Source organism: Saccoglossus kowalevskii, chromosome 2 (genome assembly GCF_978046115.1).
Source record: "Saccoglossus kowalevskii chromosome 2, keSacKowa6.1, whole genome shotgun sequence".
Classification (NCBI taxonomy): Eukaryota; Metazoa; Hemichordata; class Enteropneusta; family Harrimaniidae; genus Saccoglossus; species Saccoglossus kowalevskii.
Genome location: NC_140642.1, coordinates 36,364,497 through 36,389,800, shown reverse-complemented (window position 1 = coordinate 36,389,800; position 25,304 = coordinate 36,364,497). Strand labels below are relative to the sequence as shown.

At 34.3% G+C, this 25,304-nt stretch overlaps 1 protein-coding gene across 7 annotated transcripts in view; it reads right to left on the bottom strand.

Annotated features, from left to right (window-relative positions):
• LOC100375202 (ninein-like protein) overlaps positions 1-25,304 on the bottom strand; it is a 37,225-nt gene that overhangs the window by 10,121 nt on the left and 1,800 nt on the right. For 4 of the 7 annotated variants that reach the window (XM_085495072.1, XM_085495075.1, XM_085495079.1 and 1 more), the window contains exons 1-7: positions 10,632-13,193; positions 9,298-9,370; positions 5,843-6,129; positions 5,200-5,491; positions 2,110-2,202; positions 1,474-1,663; positions 593-724 (exon numbers count right to left, since the gene is read on the bottom strand). In XM_085495072.1, coding sequence (XP_085351198.1) covers positions 593-724; positions 1,474-1,663; positions 2,110-2,202; positions 5,200-5,491; positions 5,843-6,129; positions 9,298-9,370; positions 10,632-13,141 — 3,577 coding nt within the window. In that variant the 5' untranslated portion in view covers positions 13,142-13,193. Of the gene's footprint in view, positions 1-592; positions 725-1,473; positions 1,664-2,109; positions 2,203-5,199; positions 5,492-5,842; positions 6,130-9,297; positions 9,371-10,631; positions 13,194-15,611; positions 16,051-16,671; positions 16,769-19,792; positions 20,002-20,217; positions 20,348-25,304 lie in introns of those variants that run through there. The other 3 variants (XM_085495093.1, XM_085495089.1, XM_085495083.1) reach the window with 2 other exon arrangements.

The window sequence follows — 25,304 nt, the reverse complement described above, 5'->3', positions numbered from 1 at the left end:
TCACTGTCTATCAAGATTACCCGGTACTAGGAAGATAACATGTTATTAGTGCAGGATGAGTACATTTCCAGATTCATGTTAAATTTATGACAATGAATACAATCTCTTAAATAAAAACAACATTTGGCTATTGATAATGCATTTTTGAAATATTCATATTCTTTTGACGACAGACAAGGTATGGCAATTTCGAACACCATAGCATTACTGTGCTAGTGGCTGTGGCAGAATGACTGGTAAGACAGGTTGAAGGAATATACCAAGTGAAATATATTCAGCACTAGATCACCTACAATTGTCATTCCATATGTAATTGGTCTGTCATTCTCATGTCACATCATGAAAAACATAGAATTAAAAAAGTGTTGGTTTTGCATAATATTTGCACACTGCTGTTTATAAACCTTTAAATTACATACTACATTGCAGGAAGATAGAATTCATACTGCACTTTGACTAGAGTGGGAATCTACCATAACATGGTTGGGAAACTTCATGCCAGGTTCTAATCTGTTACCATGCCAGTCAAGGTTATCTAGGGTGACTTCATGCCATTCACTGGCAAACTAGGTTCTAGCCAATCACAACTTACTATCAATACTCTGGACTTCTTCATCCTCATTGGACCCCCCATCCCCACCTGACCTCATAGCTGTTGGGAGTTGACGACGTTTCATCTTACCGGAACTTGCAGGTGAGTCTTCTTCTGCTTCACTCTCATCTTCTGTGAATAAATGTTAGAAGAGTTACATATATTGGGATGTGACTGATATTGACACATACATGGTACAATGTCAAATCAATGATTCCGAGATGAGATGTGTACATTACCAAGGATTTATAAGATAAGTGAACATGTGATATGTGACAAAAATCTCACAAGTAGATGAGCAATTTGCAAAATGATCAAAAAATGACAAACAGACATTTCTAAAAACAATAAAGGCAAAAAAAGTAGTTAGTTTTGATCTCAAGTTGTTTTCTAGTGTTCTCAAGTATACCAGTATAATATATTTATTGCGACTTTGGGATACCACGGTGCCATTGTCATGAATAAATTTTACTAACATGTACATAAAACTGTCCTTCACATATCACGATACTAGTATATAAATATCAAATGTGTATACCCTATATTATAAATCCTTTATATTCCATGAACAATTTAATGGAAATTTATAAAACATTTACCCAGGTAAAAACCCTCATGCGACATACAAATCAAAGACAAATTTTTCTAGAGAAGCCTTTTCCCGAATCATGGCTGATTTACACAGAACTTAGATCTAATCCAATTTATTATCAGATTCAAATTAATCATTCACAGATACGAATAGTATCACTACAGTTGGTACTGAATTTTTGAATTGTTAAACAAGTTCAATTTCACATTGCTGGGAAATTTTCTTTGGCACGACATTGTAAAATTTCTATATAAATTATACTTTGATTTACTTTCAACAAAATAGTTACCTGAAGAGGAATTATCTTCTTTTCTTCTGATAATAACAGGTTTAGCGTAATCTGATAACACAGAGCCATTTCTGTTAGGCTTGGTGAGATCACGAGAGCGCCCGCCTTTCCTACGGACCTTGTTATCAGATAACTGTTGTTGGAGAAGCTGCACTTGCTGAAGTAGTTCATCATTCTCATCTCGAAGACCCTGTAGAAGAAAACATTGGTTTATTTGAAAAAAAGTTTAATTTGAAGGAGAAAATGGGCAAACACCGTTTACTTAAGTCTGTCCTCCTTTTCCCATTATAATTTGTTTCTGTTCATTGTTAATAGAAATGAACAAGATTTTACCCTAAGCAAAAGGTAAGCATGCCGACACGTTATGCAAATATGCAAATCATCCTGAGAAGGACATTGTCCATCCCCCCCCCCCCCACAAACTCATTTGAATTCAGTTTTTCAAGATAAGAAATGTTTTTGTCTTTGTTCATCTTTAAATTAAGATCTAAATTACATATATATATCAGTCACATACGCTTAGCTCAAATGCTTGCATCTACAGCTATGTCTAGCACCCTCTTTGGTCAGTGATAATATGCGACATTTCTTGAGATGTGCCCGATTGTAAAACCTGTATTACAACACACGACTTACTCTATTTTGTTCCTGATATTCTTTTAAATTCTGTTCATAAAATTGAACCTGTTTCTCATTGATGCGATCTTCCTGAGCTTCCAACTCTGCTAGCTGAGTAACATGAAATGGAATACAAGGGTCAGGGTAATTACAAATATACTATGAAGATCAGTGATTATGATACAACATGTATAAGGATGTAGTTTGTTTGAGATATTGTGGTTCCTATGCTACACTAGCCAAGCATTTTAAACTCCAGAGATAATAAACCAGTGAAATAATTAAAAGTCTACAATTTTCATAATTTGCTTTTCACTGCATAGAGAGAATATGAGATGCAACAAGGGTTCATCATCATAATCTATGGCTACATATATTAAATGAACACATAGATGATTGGGAATTGTTGCATGATGGGTTGAAAGAAACAACAAACCTCTAAAAAGATAATTGAAATTATTTAACAGTGAGTTTTAATGTTAACTGAACAATTTAGTCATGAGTGTCTGCTCTTAGAATGATTATCTATAATCTGAATATAGTTGTATCGATGTAGTTCCAACAAAATTTTTAATTAATATCCATGCTTCATATACTTTTGGAATGACTTGCGTCTCTAACATGTCATGGCCATTTCTAATCTTCTCCAAATTGTAAGATAAGGTTTTCAACAGAATCATTCAGACATTTGGACAAAAGTAATAATTCAGCTAAATTTTTATTAAATATTAAAACTTTAATTTTAATAAAATATACAAATATCTATACAATAAATTCTTGATGATTCACATTCATAAATAAACAATTATTTGTATGAAATATTTTAGTTGGAAAGACAGTTGGCATACCACAGTGATAAATATCTGCATTGCAAAGTAGTTGTAATAATTAATTTGTTAAATAAGATTACAAAGGACTCTCGACAATGAGTCACTCTTGTAACTCCTTACAGTTACACTTTTCTTCTGTTAAAAAAATGATAGAAAAAAAAAGCAATTAGAATAGTCTTTATTAAGAAAATGAACCAGTACATACATTATTTTTGCAATTTTTAATCCCCTTTTTTATTTTAAAATACGAATATCTGACTGAGTAGAGAACTGTTGTCTAAAAAAAGTAAGGAAACAAGTCAATGTACTGGTATATGACATAGTCCCTGTCATTAATTTGGTGTCAATAAAGAAGAATCTAAGATCATCACACAATTCACCTTTCCACAATTGAATGTTACAATACAGTGTCTTTTTGCTGTTTTTGTTCTATATAAATTGCTGTTGACTTGCCGGATCATATAAAATATCAGCGGCTCTTTCTTGCGGTATATTTAACCAAAGACTAGTGGCTGACAACAGCAACATGTTGTCAGGGCTGCTGTGAAGCTATATTCTTGAATGATATTTGAATGACGCCCATGGAACATCATGGAAACATGAATAACAATATCAATCATCAAAATCACTTAGAACCATTAACTATGTCCTTAGATGTGACAAATAAAGTGTGGAAAACATCATTGAACTACAAACAAAAATATACATGTGCATTTGTAACCTATGTATAACTAACTACAAAAAACAAAATGTACACCAATTGGCCATTTTCAGACATGAAAACAATCTACCAAGTCACCTAAAAGAAGCAACAGTGAAAGATTGATGTATTTAAGACTAAAAATGACTAGAAGTCAATGTATAACCTTAGGAATTTGCATGGCATACTCAATATTGGTTTGAGCAGGAATTAAGAGGTATTGAAAGCAGTGCAGGGATCACAGGTGCCAAACCAATACATGTACACAAGTTCAACCTTCTGTTTATTTTAACTCCACCAAGCGGAAAAATTAATCCAGTTTCTTAACCAACTTCAGATAGCAAACAGCTACGCATTGGTGGACCAAAGCAGTGATGATCATTGTATCAGAAAAAAATTGCGAATATGAATGGAGATATTATAGAGAAAATAACTATAACTCCAACTACTGAGAAGCAGCTGTATCTAAAGATGAATATTCAGTCATGATTGTAGGATCCCAATGCTGGGTAAATACTGACACTGCCAAGTGTAGCATCTCCATAACTTTACAAGAAGCCAAATTGGATGATAGCCATATAGAGTTACTGTAACAGACCCAGCCTATGACTTTTTACTTATAACATGTACATGTTTGTATAATGTCCTACATCAAAATAGAGTTTTCTTGTCTAGCAAGTTCTGTACCTGTAATGGGGTATTGGTTTGTGAATGAATTACAACATGTGTTATAATCAATTCCATGAGCATGTAAAACCTACCTTTGTAAACAATCCTCAATACTGGAGTTTTCACTTGTAACTTCATTTAGATCATACTCTTGTTTAATGTAATTCTAACATCTTTGAATGTTATCAAATATGATGCTGTTTTCAGCAAGTCTATTTATTTGTAATATGTGCTTGTGTCTATAGAATTATGTACTATTGGTATTTTTATTTTTTTACATTTTGTATTGATGATAAAGCTCAGCAAATCATTGTGATATTCTTGGGAACTACTTTTTTGGATGTGTAGAAATACATATTTTGTAATGGTGTTATATCAAACCTGATCCCCTTATAGTATTGATATGTCAAATTTAGTGCAGTTAGTGTAGCCACAGTCACTCTACTAGTAGAGTAGAGTGACTGTGGTGGAGCTCATTATGGTAGAATGACTTAACTGTGAAAGCTCTCTTGTTTTTTTTGATGATGTGTGTGTTCTTAAGTCAACATATCACAATCATGTTTAACTGTATTTAATTTTAGAAAATCTATGAGAGAGATTGTCTTGGAATGCTACTTCTGGTTTCTGATAAGAAATTATGTTCTCAGGAAAAATGTAGCATCACTGCATATTCTATCACTGTTTGCATGATGGAGAGATGGATAAAGTGAAATAGTTGTGAGAGTATATGACAGACTGATAGTACCAGCACATGTACACTGTGTGAATGTTGAGTGCATGTAAACACATCACTACCAATCCTTACTAATCACAATTCCCATGATGACATTTTTACATCTGATATTATTAGCATTAATAGCTGAAAGTAATGCAACTAAATATATTTGTAATCACACCCGTATTACTTACCCGCTTTTGCAATACATTGTAATCTTCCAAATCCCTCATGAGCCTCTGGTTGGTTTTCTCATACTCTCCAAGTCGTTCCCCTGATTCCCTGACTTCTCTTTCCAATCTATTGTTCTCTTTCTGTGCTAAAGCTAGCTTTTCTTTAAGTAGAGATTCTTCGGCCCTCAACTGATCGATAATGTCTTCTAAAGCTTGTTTCTGTCGGGCTGCCTGAGAGGAAATCATTTCTCGTTCTCTTTCAATCTCCGCATGAAGAGAATTCAGTTTGTCCTGGTACTTTTTCTCAGTTTGTCTTTAAAATAAAAAAAAGAAACAAGTCCAGTTGGTCAGTTATTTCTATTGACAGAACCAAATAATATACAGGCGGCATCTCATTCTCTAATATTTAGTCAGATATTCAAACTGAAAAGGTACAGTGCAATACTCTCTTTCTCTACATTGTGCCCTCTATGGATGAAACAAAAGCAGGCGTTTTTCGCCACCCCAATCTTGCTACTTCAGGGAAAGAGTTTATGGTGTTATCCAATTAAACGTACAAGTCTTCCTATATGTGTAACAATGTTTAATCTGTATCACTATTCATACAAGATGTTCACATATTTCTAGGGTGCCATTATTTATACATCTGTACAATTTCACCCACCTCACTCTCATCTCCATGTTCTTTTCCAGATTAGCATGCCTATCATCTACTTCCTGCACCAATTTAGCATTCCTAGCATTGGCCTCATTGAGGTCAGCACGTAATTTGTTTTTCTCACCACCTATTGTATCTAGCTGCGTTTTCAAGTGTTTTAGTTCCGATTGATATGTTGATAATGCTGCTTGGTAAACTCCATTCTCATCCCCTGATGTCATCAATACTTGTTCTAATGATGTGGATAAATCTTGAATGTTGATTTTCCCTGCTTCTGCATCAACTCCTAAGGCCTGTCAGAAAAAAACAGTGCCGTCAATGTTAGCTTTCCATTCAAGCAAATGAAAATAATACAGGCATTCATATACAAATTAATTCAGTAGTTATTCAGTGATCTGTTGCCATGTACTTGATATATGGACAACATGGATCACTGGGCCAATATAGTACCCATGGAAGCATAAAATCTGAGCTTTTCAAAATGCGTGAACACTAAGCACTGTCATATTAGGTAAACCATATTTGCTGTATGCACATGTCAAATAAAAGTGCACATAAACCAAAAATAGCAAGCATTGAAAGCAAGATCATTAATTTCTTTGTTCCATGGTTTGGGTTATATACATAGCTCTGTATTATCATGGACCTACAAACTTGATCACAGTATTATATAAGCATATAATATACTAATATACTAATAAAGCAAATAAGGTATCCATTTACTTCTGCGAGAAGCATGCAACCTTGCCAAAATACAACATAGTACTGGCTCAAAAACAACCCGATTGTGAGTCATGCCATATTTTTCACTTATTCTACAATTTTAGCACATTAAATATGTGATTGACTTCAGTGGATTGAGTAATAGAAGAGATCACCACTAACTGCTGCAATTCTTGAAACCAACCACAACAAACAATGGATGACCCAACCACACAAGTATTGCATTATGGGTACATATGAATTAATATTAGGGTTTGGATAGAATCAGATAGGCACATTGAATCACACACAAACATGAAAGATAATTAATAATATTAAAGAATTTATTCAATTTTTATAAAAACAAATCCCAACAAATGTTAATCCATACATTAAGGGCAGCATGTAGAGGCAGGACATGTAATATGATAATTTTATGAATATAAAACAAGTTGTTTTTCTTTTTCTCAGTACAAAAAAGTTGTGAATAAATTCAACAATAATAAGTTTTTGTATATTTATCAGTATTTTCAGATAAGGAAACATTTAGGAATATCTGACATAATTATTTCGACTAGATTTTTTAAATATTTTACAAGTAGCACCAAAAACAATAAAATTTACTGTTTGGTAAAAAGAATACTTATGGTATGTGTGTTCAAACACCAGATTAGAATTTCTTGTTTTGAGCTTGAGTTGCATAGTCTTTTTACTCAATGAATGTAAATACCGTGGGCTTTTATAGAATATTCCATTAACAAAAAAGGGTATGGTGATTTTTCTCAAATGAAATTTGTGCTGGGCTGTTGACGGACTCACTGAATGTATTTATGTATATATAAGGCCAAGTAAATGTTTTAGAAAATTGTTTTTTTTTTCCTGATATTTAATAATCTTTCTGTGGACAACTTTTTTTTTAAAATTAGCATTGGATCAATTTAAACTGTTCTCACATGACATAAAACAGCCCATTTTTTTCTCTTCATTTGATGATTGCTTAAAAAATACACCATTCATTGAACTAGGTCATGGGTCAGAACAATAACATCTACTGATGGAACTGGACTCTGTTCTGATTTTTTTTTTCATGTGTTCGCAAAGAAGAGGGCACATTCCATGCTACTTGCTTAAGCAAGATTGTTACTATGATTCCGCCCTTTAAAGTCTTTTTCGCAAGCAGATGGGTATCCACATTCACCATTCTTTAGTATCCTCTCTCCTTACTGATATCAAAGTCTTGTTTTTTTTCATCATGGCAATTCAAACTAAATTGGGGGTGAAGCACTTGTGTATTGATAAGCACAAATAAGTAGATGATAGAAATCGCTTAGTTTGGTGTACCATATTGTATTGACACCCATGTAGGTATCACCACAGCGTTACAATCCATCTATTATATGATGATATTAAAAACATCGCTGCCACAATGATGTACTCTGTTCACACATGCTTCCCGAGGCTGTCAAAAAAAGGCCGGTGTGGCTAATTTCGTCCTATGAGAACAAGACTTCAGTTAGATCATTTACATATAATATACAAACAACATAGTCCGGTCTCGCGAATTTAGCTCATCCAAATACTGTGTTTTCAAAATGTACAATGTCAAGGCAATCAACTATTGTGATGTGATAAAGATCATAATTGAATTGAAGCAAATTGCGAGAGAATGACACAATTGCAAGACAAACAAGCACTTTAAGAAAACACTATTGAAAATGAGTGTGACTGTAAAAAAGGGTTGGTTTCCGTATAAAGTTGCTTTTTCTAGTGTTGTATGTGCAGAATGTGTATTGCATGTACTCTATGTGTCCTGCCCAGCCACACTAATGTGACTGTCTCAAATACTTTACCCATAAATATATATAAAACCAATTTTAATGATATACATGTAGTAAAACTCTCCAAATGTTGATATATTCAGTGGTGTATACAAATTTACAAATTACATTCAGCATGCAATATTTTCCTATGTATTTTTATATTTCTTGTACAGTGTATTTTTACTTATAATGTTGTGTGTTTTTATTTTGAGGAGCATGTAAATGCATAATGACCCTGTGCAATTTTCAAATAAATAATTGAAATAATAAATGAGGTCATCAACACTGAACACGTTACAGGTTACTGACGTCACATTCAAACACATTCCATTCTTTACATTGGATGATGAAGTACTGTGGAATACTTTATTTTCGCTGGAATTAATTTTCACTGAAAAGGTTTTTTGGGCGTTTTGCTTGAAATTTATTTTCACTGATTTTTGATGAGTTTAATGTGAATCATAGGAAAAAAAGTATATTCGCTGGATTTTATTTTCACGGAATCATCCCTTCAGCGAAAATAGCGAAAATAAATTCCAAGCGAAAATAAAGTATTCTACAGTATTCTATCTGATGGATACAGAATGTGTATTTACACAGTGCAAGATATTTTTCATTTACATATTTGGCTGTAATCTATTATTATATTATTATCAAAAAACAAGATGGCAGTCTGGCATGTAGGTTGATGCCATCCCAAACTGCCTTATTTTCATCATTTATTCTATAACCAAACAATTAATGAATTAAACTATAAATATAATTAAAACATTTTTTATACACATCAAATACAACTTGACTTTCACCTGAATATAAATTTAATTGTGGCAAGCACATTACTGCTCATTTAGCAAACCAGGTGACCCAATAGACACAGGACAATCTCATTAATCTAATGATACATAGGACCTGAATGAATACTGAAATTATAATAATTACCTCTAAAACTTCATGTGGATTATGTATTCCCCGAGACTGCCAATGTGCTTCCACTGCTTCTGTATCAACAAAACTGTAAATATAAAAAATGAAAATCAGTTAAAACTATTACATATAATTGCTATCAAAAGGTGATAATTCAAGCTACTTAGAGAATACTTTTACAAATATCTGGTCTAAAAAGGTATTTCAATATATATCATGAATCTTGTTAGTTGTAGTTATTGGCATCCGCAGCAAGTCTGAAAATTGTGCTTGCATAATTCTTTACCATATCCTTTTAATATAGATTTTCAAGAAACCAATATTAATTCACTGCAATGTGTAGTCTTTAATTTTTTTGATGTATGTTTACTAAAAAGCCTGTTTGATCAAATGTTTGATTGACAGGAATAAACACAATTTACGGTAATGTAAAACATGGATAAGAAATGTTTGTGGTTCATTTCATAATGGTGACACACAGACACGTACAGTTTTGAACTACAGTATTTATAGTACTCCTACATTAAACAAGGTCATTTTCAGACTTGAATTAATTTTTGTTCAATCCAACCTATCAAAATAAAATGAAGGTTGCCATGACAATCTGATATTCATACAAACTTCAAAATTAACGACTTTCTGCTTTCACAAAATGATAGTGAAATCTAGGGTTTCTAGGATGAAATAGTCATTCAATAAAACTAAACCTACATATCATATTGATAACACTGTGTATTCAAATCAGTAATAGGGCTTGAACTTGAACTTTACAGAGAAATCTATGCTTTAATGCCCAGGGAGTTTGCCTTGATGCCCTTTAATATTCCACATACTAATCCCAAATTATAAGGCCACTTTATAAATTTCTGCTTTGAAATCTGAAACCCTGTATCAAGTGTATAAATGTATCAAGTGCATTCACCTACTGTAATCAAGTGGAAATGTTTGTAATTTGGGAATTAAGGTCATTCACAGAGATGCGTAACATTATAGTGAATTTCCTGGCTTGTGAAATTTGCAAATATTTGTCTCTTGTTAAATTGAAGCAGTTTAAGGCTCAGCTACCAGTAGTGATACATATATGATATTGACTTGTACTATACTAAGACAGCAATTGACAGTGTCATAATGGTCCATCACATGTTGCAAACTAAAGGCTGTTCAATACTACATATATATTACAGTGAAACACAGCTGTTCAAGAGGTCATACTGATTGCCAGAATTAATTAAATTTAATTTTATGAAACTAAGTATTGATAGAAATATCATTAATAGTTAATTAAATTTTCAAAATAGATTATCAATAAAGACCTGTAATAGGAATTAATTATTAATATCATGACGTACGGTTTTGTGTCATCATTCTGGTTTGGAGACGTGTGAAAATCATTAAAATTCTCATATTCTGTTTTTCTCACTTCTTTATAGATTGGTTCACTGAATGGCTGTGAATGGTCCACAAACTGTGGAGATTTAGGCTCTGTTCTTTTATTCTCTTCATCATTTGATTTACTGAATGGATGAAAGTCAAAAAAATTCCCAGATTGCGGCTTTTTCTCTTCATCTTTATTACTAGGTTTACTGAACGGGAGAAAATCAAAAAATTGCCTTGACTCTGGCTTATTATCTTCTCTATCTTTGCCGATTGATTCACTGACTGGTTGAGAGTTGACACCCAACTCTTGATATGCAGCGTCTATTTCCTCTTCCACTTCCTTATCACTTGCTTTATTAAACGGGAGAAAATCAAAAAATTTTCCCGACTCGGGCTTTTTTTCTTCATCTTCTTTATCACCTTTTTTACTAAATGGGAGAAAATCAAAAAATTTTCCAGACTCAGGCTTTTTTTCTTCTTCACCTTTACTGCTTGTTTTACTGAATGGATGAAAATCAAACAATTTCCCGGACTCAGGCTTTTTTTCTACATCATCTTCATCACTTTTTTTACTAAATGGGAGAAAATCAAAAAATTTTCCAGACTCTGGTTTTTTCTCTTCATCAACTGTATCACTCGTTTTACTGAATGGATGGAAGTCAAAAAATTTTCTGGACTCTGGCTTATTCTCTTCTTTATCTTTGCTAATTGGATCACTGATTGGTTGAGAATCATCCACAAACTCATGATGTACAGACTCTCTGCCTTTGTCAATTGATTCATTGACTGATTGAGAATCATCAACATAGTCATGATATGCATACTCCAGCTTTTTCTCCTCTCTGTCTTTGCCAAATGATTCATTGATTGATTGAGAATCATCAACATAGTCCTGATATACATAGTCCAGCCTTTTCTCTTCTCTGTATTTGCCAATTGATTCATTGATTGATTGAGAATCGTCAACATAGTCTTGATATGCATATTCCAGCTTTTTCTCTTCTCTGTCTTTGCCAAATGATTCATTGATTGAATGAGAATCATCAACATAGTCTTGATATGCATAGTCCAGCCTTTTCTCTTTTCTGTATTTGTCAATTGATTCATTGATTGATTGAGAATCGTCAACACAGTCTTGATATGCATACTCCAGCTTTTTCTCTTTTCTGTCTTGGCCAAATGATTCATTGATTGATTGAGAATCGTCAACAAAGTCTTGATATGCATAGTCCTGACGTTTCTCTTCTCTGTATTTGCCAATTGATTCATTGATTGATTGAGAATCATCAACAAAGTCTTGATATGCATAGTCCTGATGTTTCTCTTCTCTGTTTTTGCTAATTGATTCATTGATTGATTGAGAATCGTCAACAAAGTCTTGATATGCATAGTCCTGACATTTCTCTTCTCTGTATTTACCAGTTGATTCATTGATTGATTGAGAATCATCAACAAATCCTTCACCTACAGACTCTATTTTACTTTTCTCTTCTTCAACTTTACCACTCGTTTTACTGAATGGAAGAAAGTCAAAAAGTTTTGTTTCTGGTTTTTCATCTTCATCATCTTTATTACTTGTTTTACTGAATGGATGAAAGTCAAAAAATTTCCCTGACTCTGGCTTCTTTTCTTTTTCAACTGCATCACTCGTTTTACTGAACGGATGAAAGTCAAAAACTTTCCCTGACTCTGGCTTTTTCTCTTCTTCAACTGCATCACTAGTTTTACTGAATGGATGAAAGTCAAAAAATTTCCCAGACTCTGGCTTTTTCTCTTCTTCAACTGCATCACTCGTTTTACTGAACGGATGAAAGTCAAAAAATTTCCCAGACTCTGGCTTTTTCTCTTCTTCAACTGCATCACTCGTTTTACTGAACGGATGAAAGTCAAAAAATTTCCTGGATTCTGGCTTTTTCTCTTCTTTATCTTTTCTGATCGCGTCACTGACTGGTTGGGTGTTGACACCAAACTCCTGCAATGCAGAATCAATTTCCTCTTCCACTTCTTTATTTTCATCCCTTGATTTACCGAACGGGAGAAAATCAAAAAATTTTGTCTCTGGTTTTTTTTCTTCTTCTTCTTCATCTTTATCACTCGTTTTACTGAACGGATGAAAGTCAAAAAATTTCCTAGACTCTGGCTTTTTTTCTTCTTTATCTTTTCCGATCGTGTCACTGAGTGGTTGGGTGTTGACACCAAACTCCTGCAATGCAGAATCAATTTCCTCTTCCACTTCTTTATCCTTTGTTTTACCAAACGGGAGAAAATCTAAAAATTTCCCAGACTCTGGCTTTTTTTCTTCATCATCTTTATCACTCGTTTTACTGAACGGATGGAAGTCAAAAAATTTCCCGGATTCTGGCTTCTTTTCTTCTTCATCTTTATCACTCGTTTTACTGAATGGATGGAAGTCAAAAAATTTCCCAGACTCAGGCTTTTTATCCTCTTCTGATTTAGAATCATCGAAAAATTTGCGAAACATGTTGACAGTCTGATTGGTCTACTACAAAATGGATTAATAAATATCAATAAACAGAAAATGTACTGTGCACCATCATTTGCATAATAGTAATCAGGCTTTTGGATATTGTATTTACATATCGACAACACTATGTGTAACATATGTCTCCAACATTAAATTATATACTGTTCAAATATATAATATTTAACCATAAATTATATTATTCTTTAATGCACTTTTACTGTTTTTACTCAAGCAAAATAAACTATTTGCAAAATTTGAGGTCACATCATTACAAAAAGCATTCACAAAATAATAAAAAAAAAAATTCTTTTCTGTGACGCACACAGTAAATAGGTCAAAGGTCATGACTGATTGACAGAAATGCATTGGAAATAACATGTGGTGACAATGTCACAATGGCAGCTCAGTTCTCTGTAGATCATGAATATTAATTAGACACACCAGAATCAATCCAACTGCAGGAAAATGAGAGGGAGCCCTCAATAGTTCAATTACATGGCAAGTACACAAACAATTCACCGGGATGCTAATAATATTAGGGATTACATAATCAGGTTATTCATGAATATTCAAATTGAATAAACATAAATACAGAGGATAAACACAGACCAGGTAACAATGATTACTTAGAAACCGTAAAAATGCAGTATGTATGTGGTCGAAAGTGTTACAGACGCATTAAGTTATAGATGCAGTTTACCTGACAGGTATTTTAATTAGTTAATTAGGAAACCAAGATGACCTCCCTTGTCCACAAAACTATATATTTTCGGAAAGCTTATTGTATGAATTTTAAAATTTTGTTAGTATTTTTTTTTATGGACAGTGTAGTTTAAAATATGCACAAAAATGTGCTTTTTTGGTCAAAAGTTATTTAAAAATAATTAGCTTCTAAACCATGCTTCTGTTTCCTGTCAAAATTGGTTTATGGGTACATCTGTTTACTATGAAGAAAGTGCCATCTTGAAAACTGTTTACCAGTTGTCAATTTTGCAGGGCAGCAGCTCAAATTTCACTACTTCAAGTTTATGCATAAATTAACACCCAGGCCAGTTGTCTGTACGATTGTTCTAACATTGTTCAACCAAAAACAATGCCCCGACGGCGTTTTGAAGATAAACACATTGTCAATTATTTGTGCAAATTTCAAAACAAAAGGTCAAAGCATCTAGGAGCTATTTTGTTTTAAAGTTCTGGGATGTGCACTAAAAAGAAGCTGAGATAATTGCTAATTTGCATAACAATTCACTCAGTAAGAAGTTTGCTAATGCTCATAATTAAAATGGCTGTAACAGTTCCAAATTTAAATGTACCTGTATTATCGTTTTGTAAAAAGTTAAATATAGTGCATAATATGGAGATTCTGTCATTTCTTTTTTTCACCATGTTTCTTTTTTATTATTTATGTACAGCCTTACGAAATCTCGCTAAGCATTAAAAAGAGAGAATGTTTGCACCTGTTATCTATATTTTAAAATCTTTTTTTGAGTATGTTAAGGGACGACGTCAAAAGATCGATGTCGGATAAAAAACTTATTTCCTTTAGTTTGGGGGTGGGGGTGGGGGGGTGGGGTGGGGGTTTGACCTCAAAAAGTTTCCATCCTACAAAAACGATTTTATTTTTTAATGAAGTCAAAAAAATCTTGGAGTATTTGTAGTTCGTTTTTTTTTCTAATCCAATCATGGACAGAAATAACCGAAAAGGGAAAAAAACAGAAAAATGGTTTGGTTCGAGTGTAAATCTGTGCGTCAAATGAGGTGTATTTGTAAAATCTTTTTACACCCACCCGACAACCAACTACTATGCAATACTACTGTCCGATTATCAATTTGTATTTAATGGTGAATGTAGTCTGACGCCATGACCAATATTTATCAATTAAGTTTCAGTGGGGGTAGGGGGGTTTGGAAAAAAACTATAGGAATTAAGTTTTTTATCCGACATCGATCTTTTGACGTCGTCCCTAATATAAATATTAACAGTCTATAGCCAAGATTGTTTGGATAATAAAAAGCAAAAAAAAAAAATTCACTCCCAAGTGCCCACGAACGTGCATCTCTACCTTAAATGTCTTCCTTATTTGGAAATTGTGCATCACATTTGCTTCACATTCAAACACTTTCCTTTCCTTCATACACATAAGCGCTATCAGTGTGTGATGGAAAAAGAATACCGTGCAAACATTCACACAGCACGAAATGTCCTTGTTGTCATTTTGGGCCATTATCTCTCATTAAATTATTATTACAAGAAGAAAAAAGATGTATAATCATAAAGTTATCAGGAAAATACCGCAAATTATGCACTCAGGCAGTACGGGAACGCATCAACCTCCACTATGTGTCAGTCAATAAGATCACCAGACTGCCTTTATGTATACTTTGCGGTATTCTCATAATAACGTCATATAATCTACTCTTAGCACCATAAAAACTTTGAAAACGAGTATATGTCATATTCACTTACCCTGTGTTATCTGGATCTAACATTGTTAACAGTGTACTTCCAGTAGTAGATGTCAATATAGATGGAGTTGCCACATGTAAAGGGTCTTCCATGGAACTACTCATTAATGACATTCTCATTTTGGCTTTCTGAGGAGATGCAATCATACGTAAAGACGGCGAGATAGAAAGTCCTGACGCAGAGCCATGTATGAATAAGCCATGCACAAATTCTTCAAAACTAACTTGGCCATCTTTGTCAACATCTAATTTTTCAAACAAATTATTCAGTTCTTCTTTGTTCATTTCATCCATTCCAATATGTTCACAGACAATGGCAAGTTCTTGAACATTTAAGAATCCATTCTGGCCAACCGCGACTTCGTCCCATATAGCTTTGACTTGTACTTCATCTGTAGGGCTGGTTACTTCCAACAAACTCATTGAGGCATTCAATTGCCCTGTAATACAATCAATGAGATATTATGAAGCACCATTTATCTGTTTTCAGTTTGAGTGCGGAATATAACAATTATAAAAAATAAATTATGTGATTTAATATGTAGTTTTACAATGACCACATTAATTTCTATTTGTTATGATCAATATTAGAATTGGGGGGGTTGTACATGTTTGTCTTTGTTTCCCCTGCCTCAACTAACACCAATCAGAAAATAAACTAATACAATGCCAAATGTATTTGACACGGCTAAAGTCATACCCTCAAGACAAATATACTCCATGCCGTAGTAAATGTGTTGGTTTTATGTTAGAAATCAGATAATTTTGTAAACCACCCAAGCTGTACAACAAAACAAAATGCATTTAAAATGCCACCTCTTTGTATAATTACAACTACAAATTAGCATATTTGAGGTATGATTTATACCAATGGGATGTACTGTTGGGAATGTGCATGCACTACCACTAACAGCCATTTTTCCTGCACTCAGAATGCAATATTTGTAATTAAGGCAATGTATAAAAGACACTTCTGCATGGCAAGCATGCCAAAAAGATGATATGGAAGGTGGTGTGGAAATACCCCTAAAACTATTTGTCTATCATATTATTGTTCTTACCTTCTGCTTCAAATGTTTCATTCTTTGGACCTTTTTTACTACTAGCTGAACTACCATCACTATCATGGCCTTCTCTGTCATCATATTCTGTGATACTCTGAAAATAAAATGAACACAGGTCACATACCAAAAGACATAATAACACTTGTTAATAACCAATAAAATATCACACATTAGTAGTAGAACACATAATATTAGGAGAACCAATCAAGGTACATGTACCTGCCTGGTAAATATCAAAGCCATATGACCAATACTGAGAGAACCAACCAAGGTACATGTACCTGCCTGATAAATATCAAAGCAATATGACCAATACTGAGAGAACCAACCAAGGTACATGTACCTGTCTGGTAAATATCAAAGCCATTTGACCAATACTGAGAGAACCAATCAAGGTACATGTACCTGCCTGGTAAATATCAAAGCCATACAGCCAATACTGAGAGAACCAATCAAGGTACATGTACCTGCCTGGTAAATATCAAAGCCATTTGACCAATACTGAGAGAACCAATCAAGGTACATGTACCTGCCTGGTAAATATCAAAGCCATACAGCCAATACTGAGAGAACCAACCAAGGTACATGTACCTGCCTGGTAAATATCAAAGCCATACAGAAAATACTGACCAACTGAGGAAACAAACCATAGAACATGTACCTGCCTGGCAAATAAAGCCATACTGCCAATACTGAGAGAACCACCCAAAATGTATGTACCTGCCTGATAAATATCAAAGCCATGTGACCAATACTGAGAGAACCAACCAAGTTACATGTACCTGTATGATAAATATCAAAGCCATATGACCAATACTGAGAGAACCAACCAAGGTACATGTACCTGTCTGATAAATATCAAAGCCATATGACCAATACTGAGAGAACCAACCAAGGTACATGTACCTGCCTGATAAATATCAAAGCCATATGACCAATACTGAGAGAACCAACCAAGGTACATGTACCTGTCTGGTAAATATTAAAGCCATATTGCCAATACTGAGAGAACCAATCAAGGTACATGTACCTGCTTGGTAGATATCAAAGCCATATGACCAACACTGAGAGAACCAATCAAGGTACATGTACCTGCCTGGTAAATATCAAAGCCATACAGCCAATACTGAGAGAACCAATCAAGGTACATGTACCTGCCTGGTAAATATCAAAGCCATACAGCCAATACTGAGAGAACCAATCAAGGTACATGTACCTGCCTGGTAAATATCAAAGCCATACAGCCAATACTGAGAGAACCAATTAAGGTACATGTACCTGCTTGGTAAATATCAAAGCCATACAGCCAATACTGAGAGAACCAATCAAGGTACATGTACCTGCCTGGTAAATATCAAAGCCATACAGCCAATACTGAGAGAACCAACCAAGGTACATGTACCTGCTTGGTAAATATCAAAGCCATACAGCCAATACTGAGAGAACCAACCAAGGTACATGTACCTGCTTGGTAAATATCAAAGCCATACAGCCAATACTGGGAGAACCAACCAAGGTACATGTACCTGCCTGGTAAATATCAAAGCCATACAGAAAATACTGACCAACTGAGGAAACAAACCATAGAACATGTACCTGCCTGGCAAATAAAGCCATACTGCCAATACTGAGAGAACCAACCAAGGTACATGTACCTGTCTGGTAAATATTAAAGCCATATAACCAATACTGAGAGAACCAACCAAGTTACATGTACCTGTCTGGTAAATATTAAAGCCATACAGCCAATACTGAGAGAACCAATCAAGGTACATGTACCTGCCTGGTAAATATTAAAGCCATACTGCCAATACTGAGAGAACCAACCAAGGTACATGTACCTGCCTGGTAAATATTAAAGCCATACAGCCAATACTGAGAGAACCAACCAAGGTACATGTACCTGTCTGGTAAATATTAAAGCCATATGACCAATACTGAGAGAACCAACCAAGGTACATGTACCTGTCTGATAAATATCAAAGCCATATAACCAATACTGAGAGAACCAACCAAGGTACATGTACCTGCCTGATAAATATCAAAGCCATATGACCAATACTGAGAGAACCAACCAAGGTACATGTACCTGCCTGGTAAATATTAAAGCCATACAGCCAATACTGAGAGAACCAACCAAGGTACATGTACCTGTCTGATAAATATCAAAGCCATATGACCAATACTGAGAGAACCAATCAAGGTACATGTACCTGTCTGATAAATATCAAAGCCATATGACCAATACTGAGAGAACCAACCAAGGTACATGTACCTGTCTGATAAATATCAAAGCCATATGACCAATACTGAGAGAACCAATCAAGGTACATGTACCTGTCTGATAAATATCAAAGCCATATGACCAATACTGAGAGAACCAACCAAGGTACATGTACCTGTCTGATAAATATCAAAGCCATATGACCAATACTGAGAGAACCAACCAAGGTACATGTACCTGTCTGATAAATATTAAAGCCATACAGCCAATACTGAGAGAACCAATCAAGGTACATGCACCTGCTTGGTAAATATTAAAGCCATATGACCAACACTGAGAGAACCACCCAAGTTACATGTACTTGCTTGGTAAATATCAAAGCCGTACAGCCAATACTGAAAGAACCAATCAAGGTACATGTACCTGCTTGGTAAATATTAAAGCCATACTGCCAATACTGAGAGAACCAACCAAGGTAAATGTACCTTCCTGGTAAATATCAAAGCAATACAGCCAGTACTGAGAGAACCACCTGCCTGAGGGATTTTTTCATGAAAATTGGATATTAACTGATACATGCAATGACCAGAAATATGAATATTTTTTTTCTGAGTCTAAAAGTTGATACATGTTTTTGAACATATCTTGCAAATGCATGAATCTGATTGGCTATCATGGTCATGAGTTATGTTGTACTCATCCAACTTAGCACCCTGAGTGCTTAGCAGTTTTAGGGGTGGGTCCTAATCGAGCACTCCCTCGAAACAGTGTGCAAATGATATTTTAGTTAGGTGTTTCCGAAAATAGAAATGTTCAAAAAGTGTGGGGTGGATGCTTAGCTGACGAGTACAGTAATAATATTTATCTGGATTTTAATTATGCAGAATACAATACCTCAGCGCTATCAATAGATGAGAGTCTTTTTCTATGACCCAGATGATTCAAAGCTGGAGTGTTTCTTGGTGATTGATAACTTGTATCTGTGTCGGAGTAATCTGTAGTCGTGTTCTCAGTATCGGTAAAATCTGGTTTGGATCGCCTTCCATACCTCTTACCATCTTTAACAAACTTGGGTTCAATACCATTGATGGCTTTCCCATTGTCTTTTGTACAACAAGACAAAGGTAATGTTATTATGTAGCTATCATTAATGGGCATTCTTGCTTTAATGGTTATGTAGAGTTACAAATAATAATGTTATTTACATAGCAGTTTGTAACTTCAAAGAGACAGTATTGTGCAATCATAATACAAGCTATATACTCCATTAAATAACTGAAATTGGTTAGGGTGTAAATGAAAGAATTTCCAATACTTACTTGTATCTGCAAGACTGCTAACCGCACTGGAATCATCATCATCCTCACTTTCAATTTCACTCCCTATAACATCTTCAACTGCATTTGATAAAACCAACACAAATCCTTCTTTGAACTCTTCAAAATCAACCTGAAAATAGACATTTATCATTATCCACATTTGCACATCAACTAAACCCAATTGTGTTAATGCATGAGAGTAAACAGCGGTTAGCATGGGCTAAGGAACATCCAAACTTATACAAATATACAAATTTCCATTTCTTTTTACTAGATTATTTCAACTACTCAGTACAGTAAATGGGAAGGTATACATGTTAGTTCTATGATTAATTCCAAAGCCAATTCAGGAAGCGCAGACTGAAGAATAACAGGAAGTAGTAATGCGTCTCATTGTCAGTTAAATCTTTCTTGAGAACATTGTGCTCAAATTGATTGTCATATTGTAAATGACATAGAGGAATGAATATACCGGTAATAGTAAATCTCCCAAATGAACATTGAATACGATAGTGTTTTGGGTGCTTAGCCTGAGCTAAAGATCTGGGCCGAGTCTTAAAAAACAAAAAACAGATTTGATCAGTACATAGCAATTCATAGCCCATGCTCAGCATTCGCACACAATTTCTTAGCACAGACTAACGTTTTTGACCTTGTACTAGTATTAGCCAGTGCTAAGCAGTGATCACAACTTATGTTCTACATGCTATAGGAAGGATTCATCTAATAACCTATGTTTATTGACAGTACCTCAACCACTGTGAGGGACTGTGTTATTGACAAATTATTTCCCTTGTATTTAAACACACTAGATATATTAATACAAGTGTAGGTCATCCCATGGCAGTTCTTGGTGACATTTAGAATGATATCGTCTGCTGATCCATATATGAACACTACCCAGAATTATGGAATAGGAACATAATCACTCCAATACATAAAAAAGACAATACATTAAAGCCATCAAACTACCGTGACATTGCCACAAGCAGCAATATAGGAAAAATCTTTGCAATGATTATAAACACCAGAATTGTTAAATATCTAGAAACTAATATTACTATACACAAAAACCAAGCTGGTTTCAGACAAAATCACCAAACTACGGACCACATTTTGACTCTGAACACTATGATTAAAAAATACCAAACCACAAAAAAGAAACTTTACAGATGCTTTGTGGACTTTAGGAAGTGTTTTAACACTGTCTGGAGAGATGGACTATTATACAAACTACAGAAATACAACATATGTGGATCGTTATACAAAGTGATAAAAGACATGTACAGAAACATTTCAATTCAAGTTAAACTAGATGGAAGATTATCACCAACTTTTGAAATAGAATATGGTGTAAAACAAGGTTGTCCATTGAGCCCAACATTTTTCAATATCTTTATCAATGACATATCAACAGAACTTGATAAAAACTCAAATGACATCCCTGATCTCAACAGCCAGCCTGTATCTACTATTATATGCAGATGACATAGTGCTCACATCAACATCCAAATCAGGACTACAAGCCAGTATTAATATGCTATAGCAATACACACAGACATGGGGACTAACAGTGAACACAGAGAAAACAAAAGTTATGATTGTCATCAAAGATGGGTGCAAACCTAAAGATACACTATTCTCCTATGGAAACATAACACTGAACAATATCAATTCACATATCTAGGAATTATCCCAAATAACTCAAATGGAACCATGACAAAGACAATGGAACATCTAACCGACAAAGCCAAAAAATAGAAAGAAGCACAGAAGATATACAACAAAACTTTTCGAGTCCTTACAGATTCCAATCCTGTTATACGGATCAGAGATATGGGGAATAAACACAAAAATTGAACAGTGGGACCGTACTTGTGTTGAAAAATACCATCTAAAATTCTGTCGTGATTTACTGAATGTCAATAACAAATGCAGCAACATTGGCAGCAGAATGGAAACTGGTTGATTACCATTGTTATCAATTATTCAGTACAGAGCAATCAACTACTATCAAAACCTGATTTACAATGGAAAAAAATCCTGGCCCACCACTGCCATTGCAACGTCCAAAAACTGATTTTTGAATACTTTCATCCCAAATGTATTACCTCCTACCAGTTTTGTACACAGTCAGCTGGCATCGGTGTCGCTGGGTGTATATCATAAAGGGAAGTTGTGCAACCTAATTTGCCGAGTTTGCAGTTTTTCGCCAATAACAAAATAACTAAGGCAAAAACTCAGTTTTTCAGCATTTTTGTAATAAGACATTATTCTCTACCAATAATCCGCCCAAAACAGGAACATTTCTACTATTTCTTGTGTTTTTTCGACGTTTTTCGAAAAACCTGCAGTTAGGTTGCGAAAGTAGAACACTTCGGAGGGGGTGATACGGAAGAGCCAAATTTAACGCGTAAAAATAGAACGCGTATTTTGACCTCTATGGACATGCGGTCGTTGCCATAGATCCCCGCGTCCATCGCCTGGCGATGCTCTTCCCTTTCACCATAGCAACAGCCAATAAAACTAATTTGTATCTCCTCCTACAAATTTGGGATAAAACACTTCAGACATAGCTCATTCTACTCAGCTTGAGTGTGGGCACAAAGTTACTACTCAAATTTTTGATATCTTTTTTCATTACCAAGAAATTTGACCCCAAAGTTGGGGTAACCTTTCACCAGCAACGGCTTTTAACTCCTCTGTGATTTTTTCGGCTAGTTTTATTCATACTTTTGTACACAGTCAGCTGGCATTGGTGTTGCTGGGTGTATATCATAAAGAGAAGTTGTGCAACCAAATTTGCCGAGTTTGCAGTTTTTTGCCAATAAAAAAATAACTAAGGCAAAAACTCACGGTTTTTCAGCATTTTTGTAATAAAGACATTATTCTCTATCAATAATCCACCCAAAACAGGAACATTTCTACTAATTCTTGTGTTTTTTCAACGTTTTTTTGGAAAAAACCTGCAATTAGGCTGCGAAAGTAGAACATTCCGGAATTCTATCAATACAAGTGTTATATAGATCTAGTACCATGCTCCTCGTATAGTCACATACCTACTTTTTGCAACCCTCAGCAATGTTATTTACTGGTATATTCATTTAGTAATGTAACTTTCCATAGTAATTTGCTTAGAATCAAATGTATGCATAATAATGAGGTCAAATGGCCAATCTCCAAGAGGGGATTTGCATGAGACGGTGCCATTCGATCTGAATGGAAAGTTTTGAAGCGATTTCTTTACAGAATAATCCTTAACAAAACATAGAAAAATACAGGCTCTAAAATTATGTCTAGTGCAATACAATTCAATCGACAGCCAGTTTGACGCCACAGTATCTTGCTGAAGCCCAAGTTCTACGTGTGCATTTATTGCATTCAAAATTGTTCCATTTTAAACTGCACATACACACACACTGTCGTTTCTCGAAATGCATACTGATTAGGTAACTTGACACTGACAAAAGTCACTGAAAACATTTTGAGCAATAGTACTAGAGTGAAATATAAACTAGCCTCTGCATTCTCCATAAATTCTGTAACTTGCAATGATCAGGGTAAAGTAGTTACTTTCAACAGTTTGCTGGAGTCTGATCAAAATAGTCTCAAAAAACACCTTTACATCAGTCTTTCGATTATTCTTTCAGTTCATAGCGATAGAATCAGTCAATTTAGAATTATCATGTATGCTATCGGAAAGCATTTTGGCACAATTTTACTGAAAAGACGAGTTTTTCATTGCTCATGAATATTAATTTATGCAAATGAGATAATTATTTTGACCAATCGTGTCATGCAACTCCCCCCTGGGTAGGCCAGTCAACTGCTGTGTCTCAGAAAATTCCCATGTCATATTTCCCATTTCAAAGTACCGTGGTGTAGTACCCATTCATGATTCAGTACGGTTGTTGTATACTGTAAAATAATTTATTTTCGCATGGAATTAATTTTCGCTATTTTCTCTGAAGGTTTCAGGGAAAATAAAATCCAACTAATATACCTATTTCATATATTTGATATTCAACTTACCAAAAATTAGTCAAAATAAATTCCATACAAAACACCCAAAAGTTTTTTCAGCAAATATTAATTCCAGCGAAAATAGAGGATTTTACAGTATAACAGGGACCTCCTCCTTGCTTATGATGCATATCAAAAGCACAATAAATTTAAAATTGAATCTAATTTAAGAAATGTGCAGACATGAAGCATCAGAGACTCTCTTCTCTGCAATATAATTTGTACTCACTGAAACAAGTCATTCAACTAAGTTTATTGACTAGAAATCGCAAAAATATTTAAAACAGAAAAAAAAAAAAAATAAAGTCTTATTTTTACATCAATCAAAATCGTACATTTAGGAAAATTAAAATAAGAGTATCATCCTAATATAATCACACTTCAACTGAACTTGATTCCGCTTTTGAAATACCTATGTATTAGTACAATAGAGATGAATGATAAACAAAGGTCACTCATTAAAATAATGCTAATGTGGACTGTGAAAATATAAAGTGACCTACCACAAATTATAATAATCATATTTATATGTTCATTACTCAATAACCAAGTAAACAGCTTGCATGGGAATAATAATTCACATGTCACATGACAGATTTATTATTGTTTTTCCAGTGTATGCACATTTGTTTGTTGACACGATAAATGTGGTTATTATTAACACATGTTGCCTACACGCAATGCATACTTTTACAACTCACAGGTGACACTATGACATAGCCAGTCAGGTAGAAGATAAATAAACAAACCAAATGAGGTCAGAAAACCATGCACAATCTTACAATGATACAAATAAAATTAATTTCAGCAGATATTGTGGTAGAGCAGTAAATCAAGAAGGATGTGGACGAGAATATAACACCAGTATTTTCTTTGATGTGACTCCTGTCAATCACAGAATCAAGCATGATTCCCCACTATTTTTACACCTGTGCTATAGACAACTCTTTTAGATGCACTTCCAGTGTAATTTTAGTTTCACAAATAATGAAATACAAAACTAAAAATGATATAATATTAATTAAATACTAAATTAGTATGGAACAAAATGGTTCAGGAAAAGA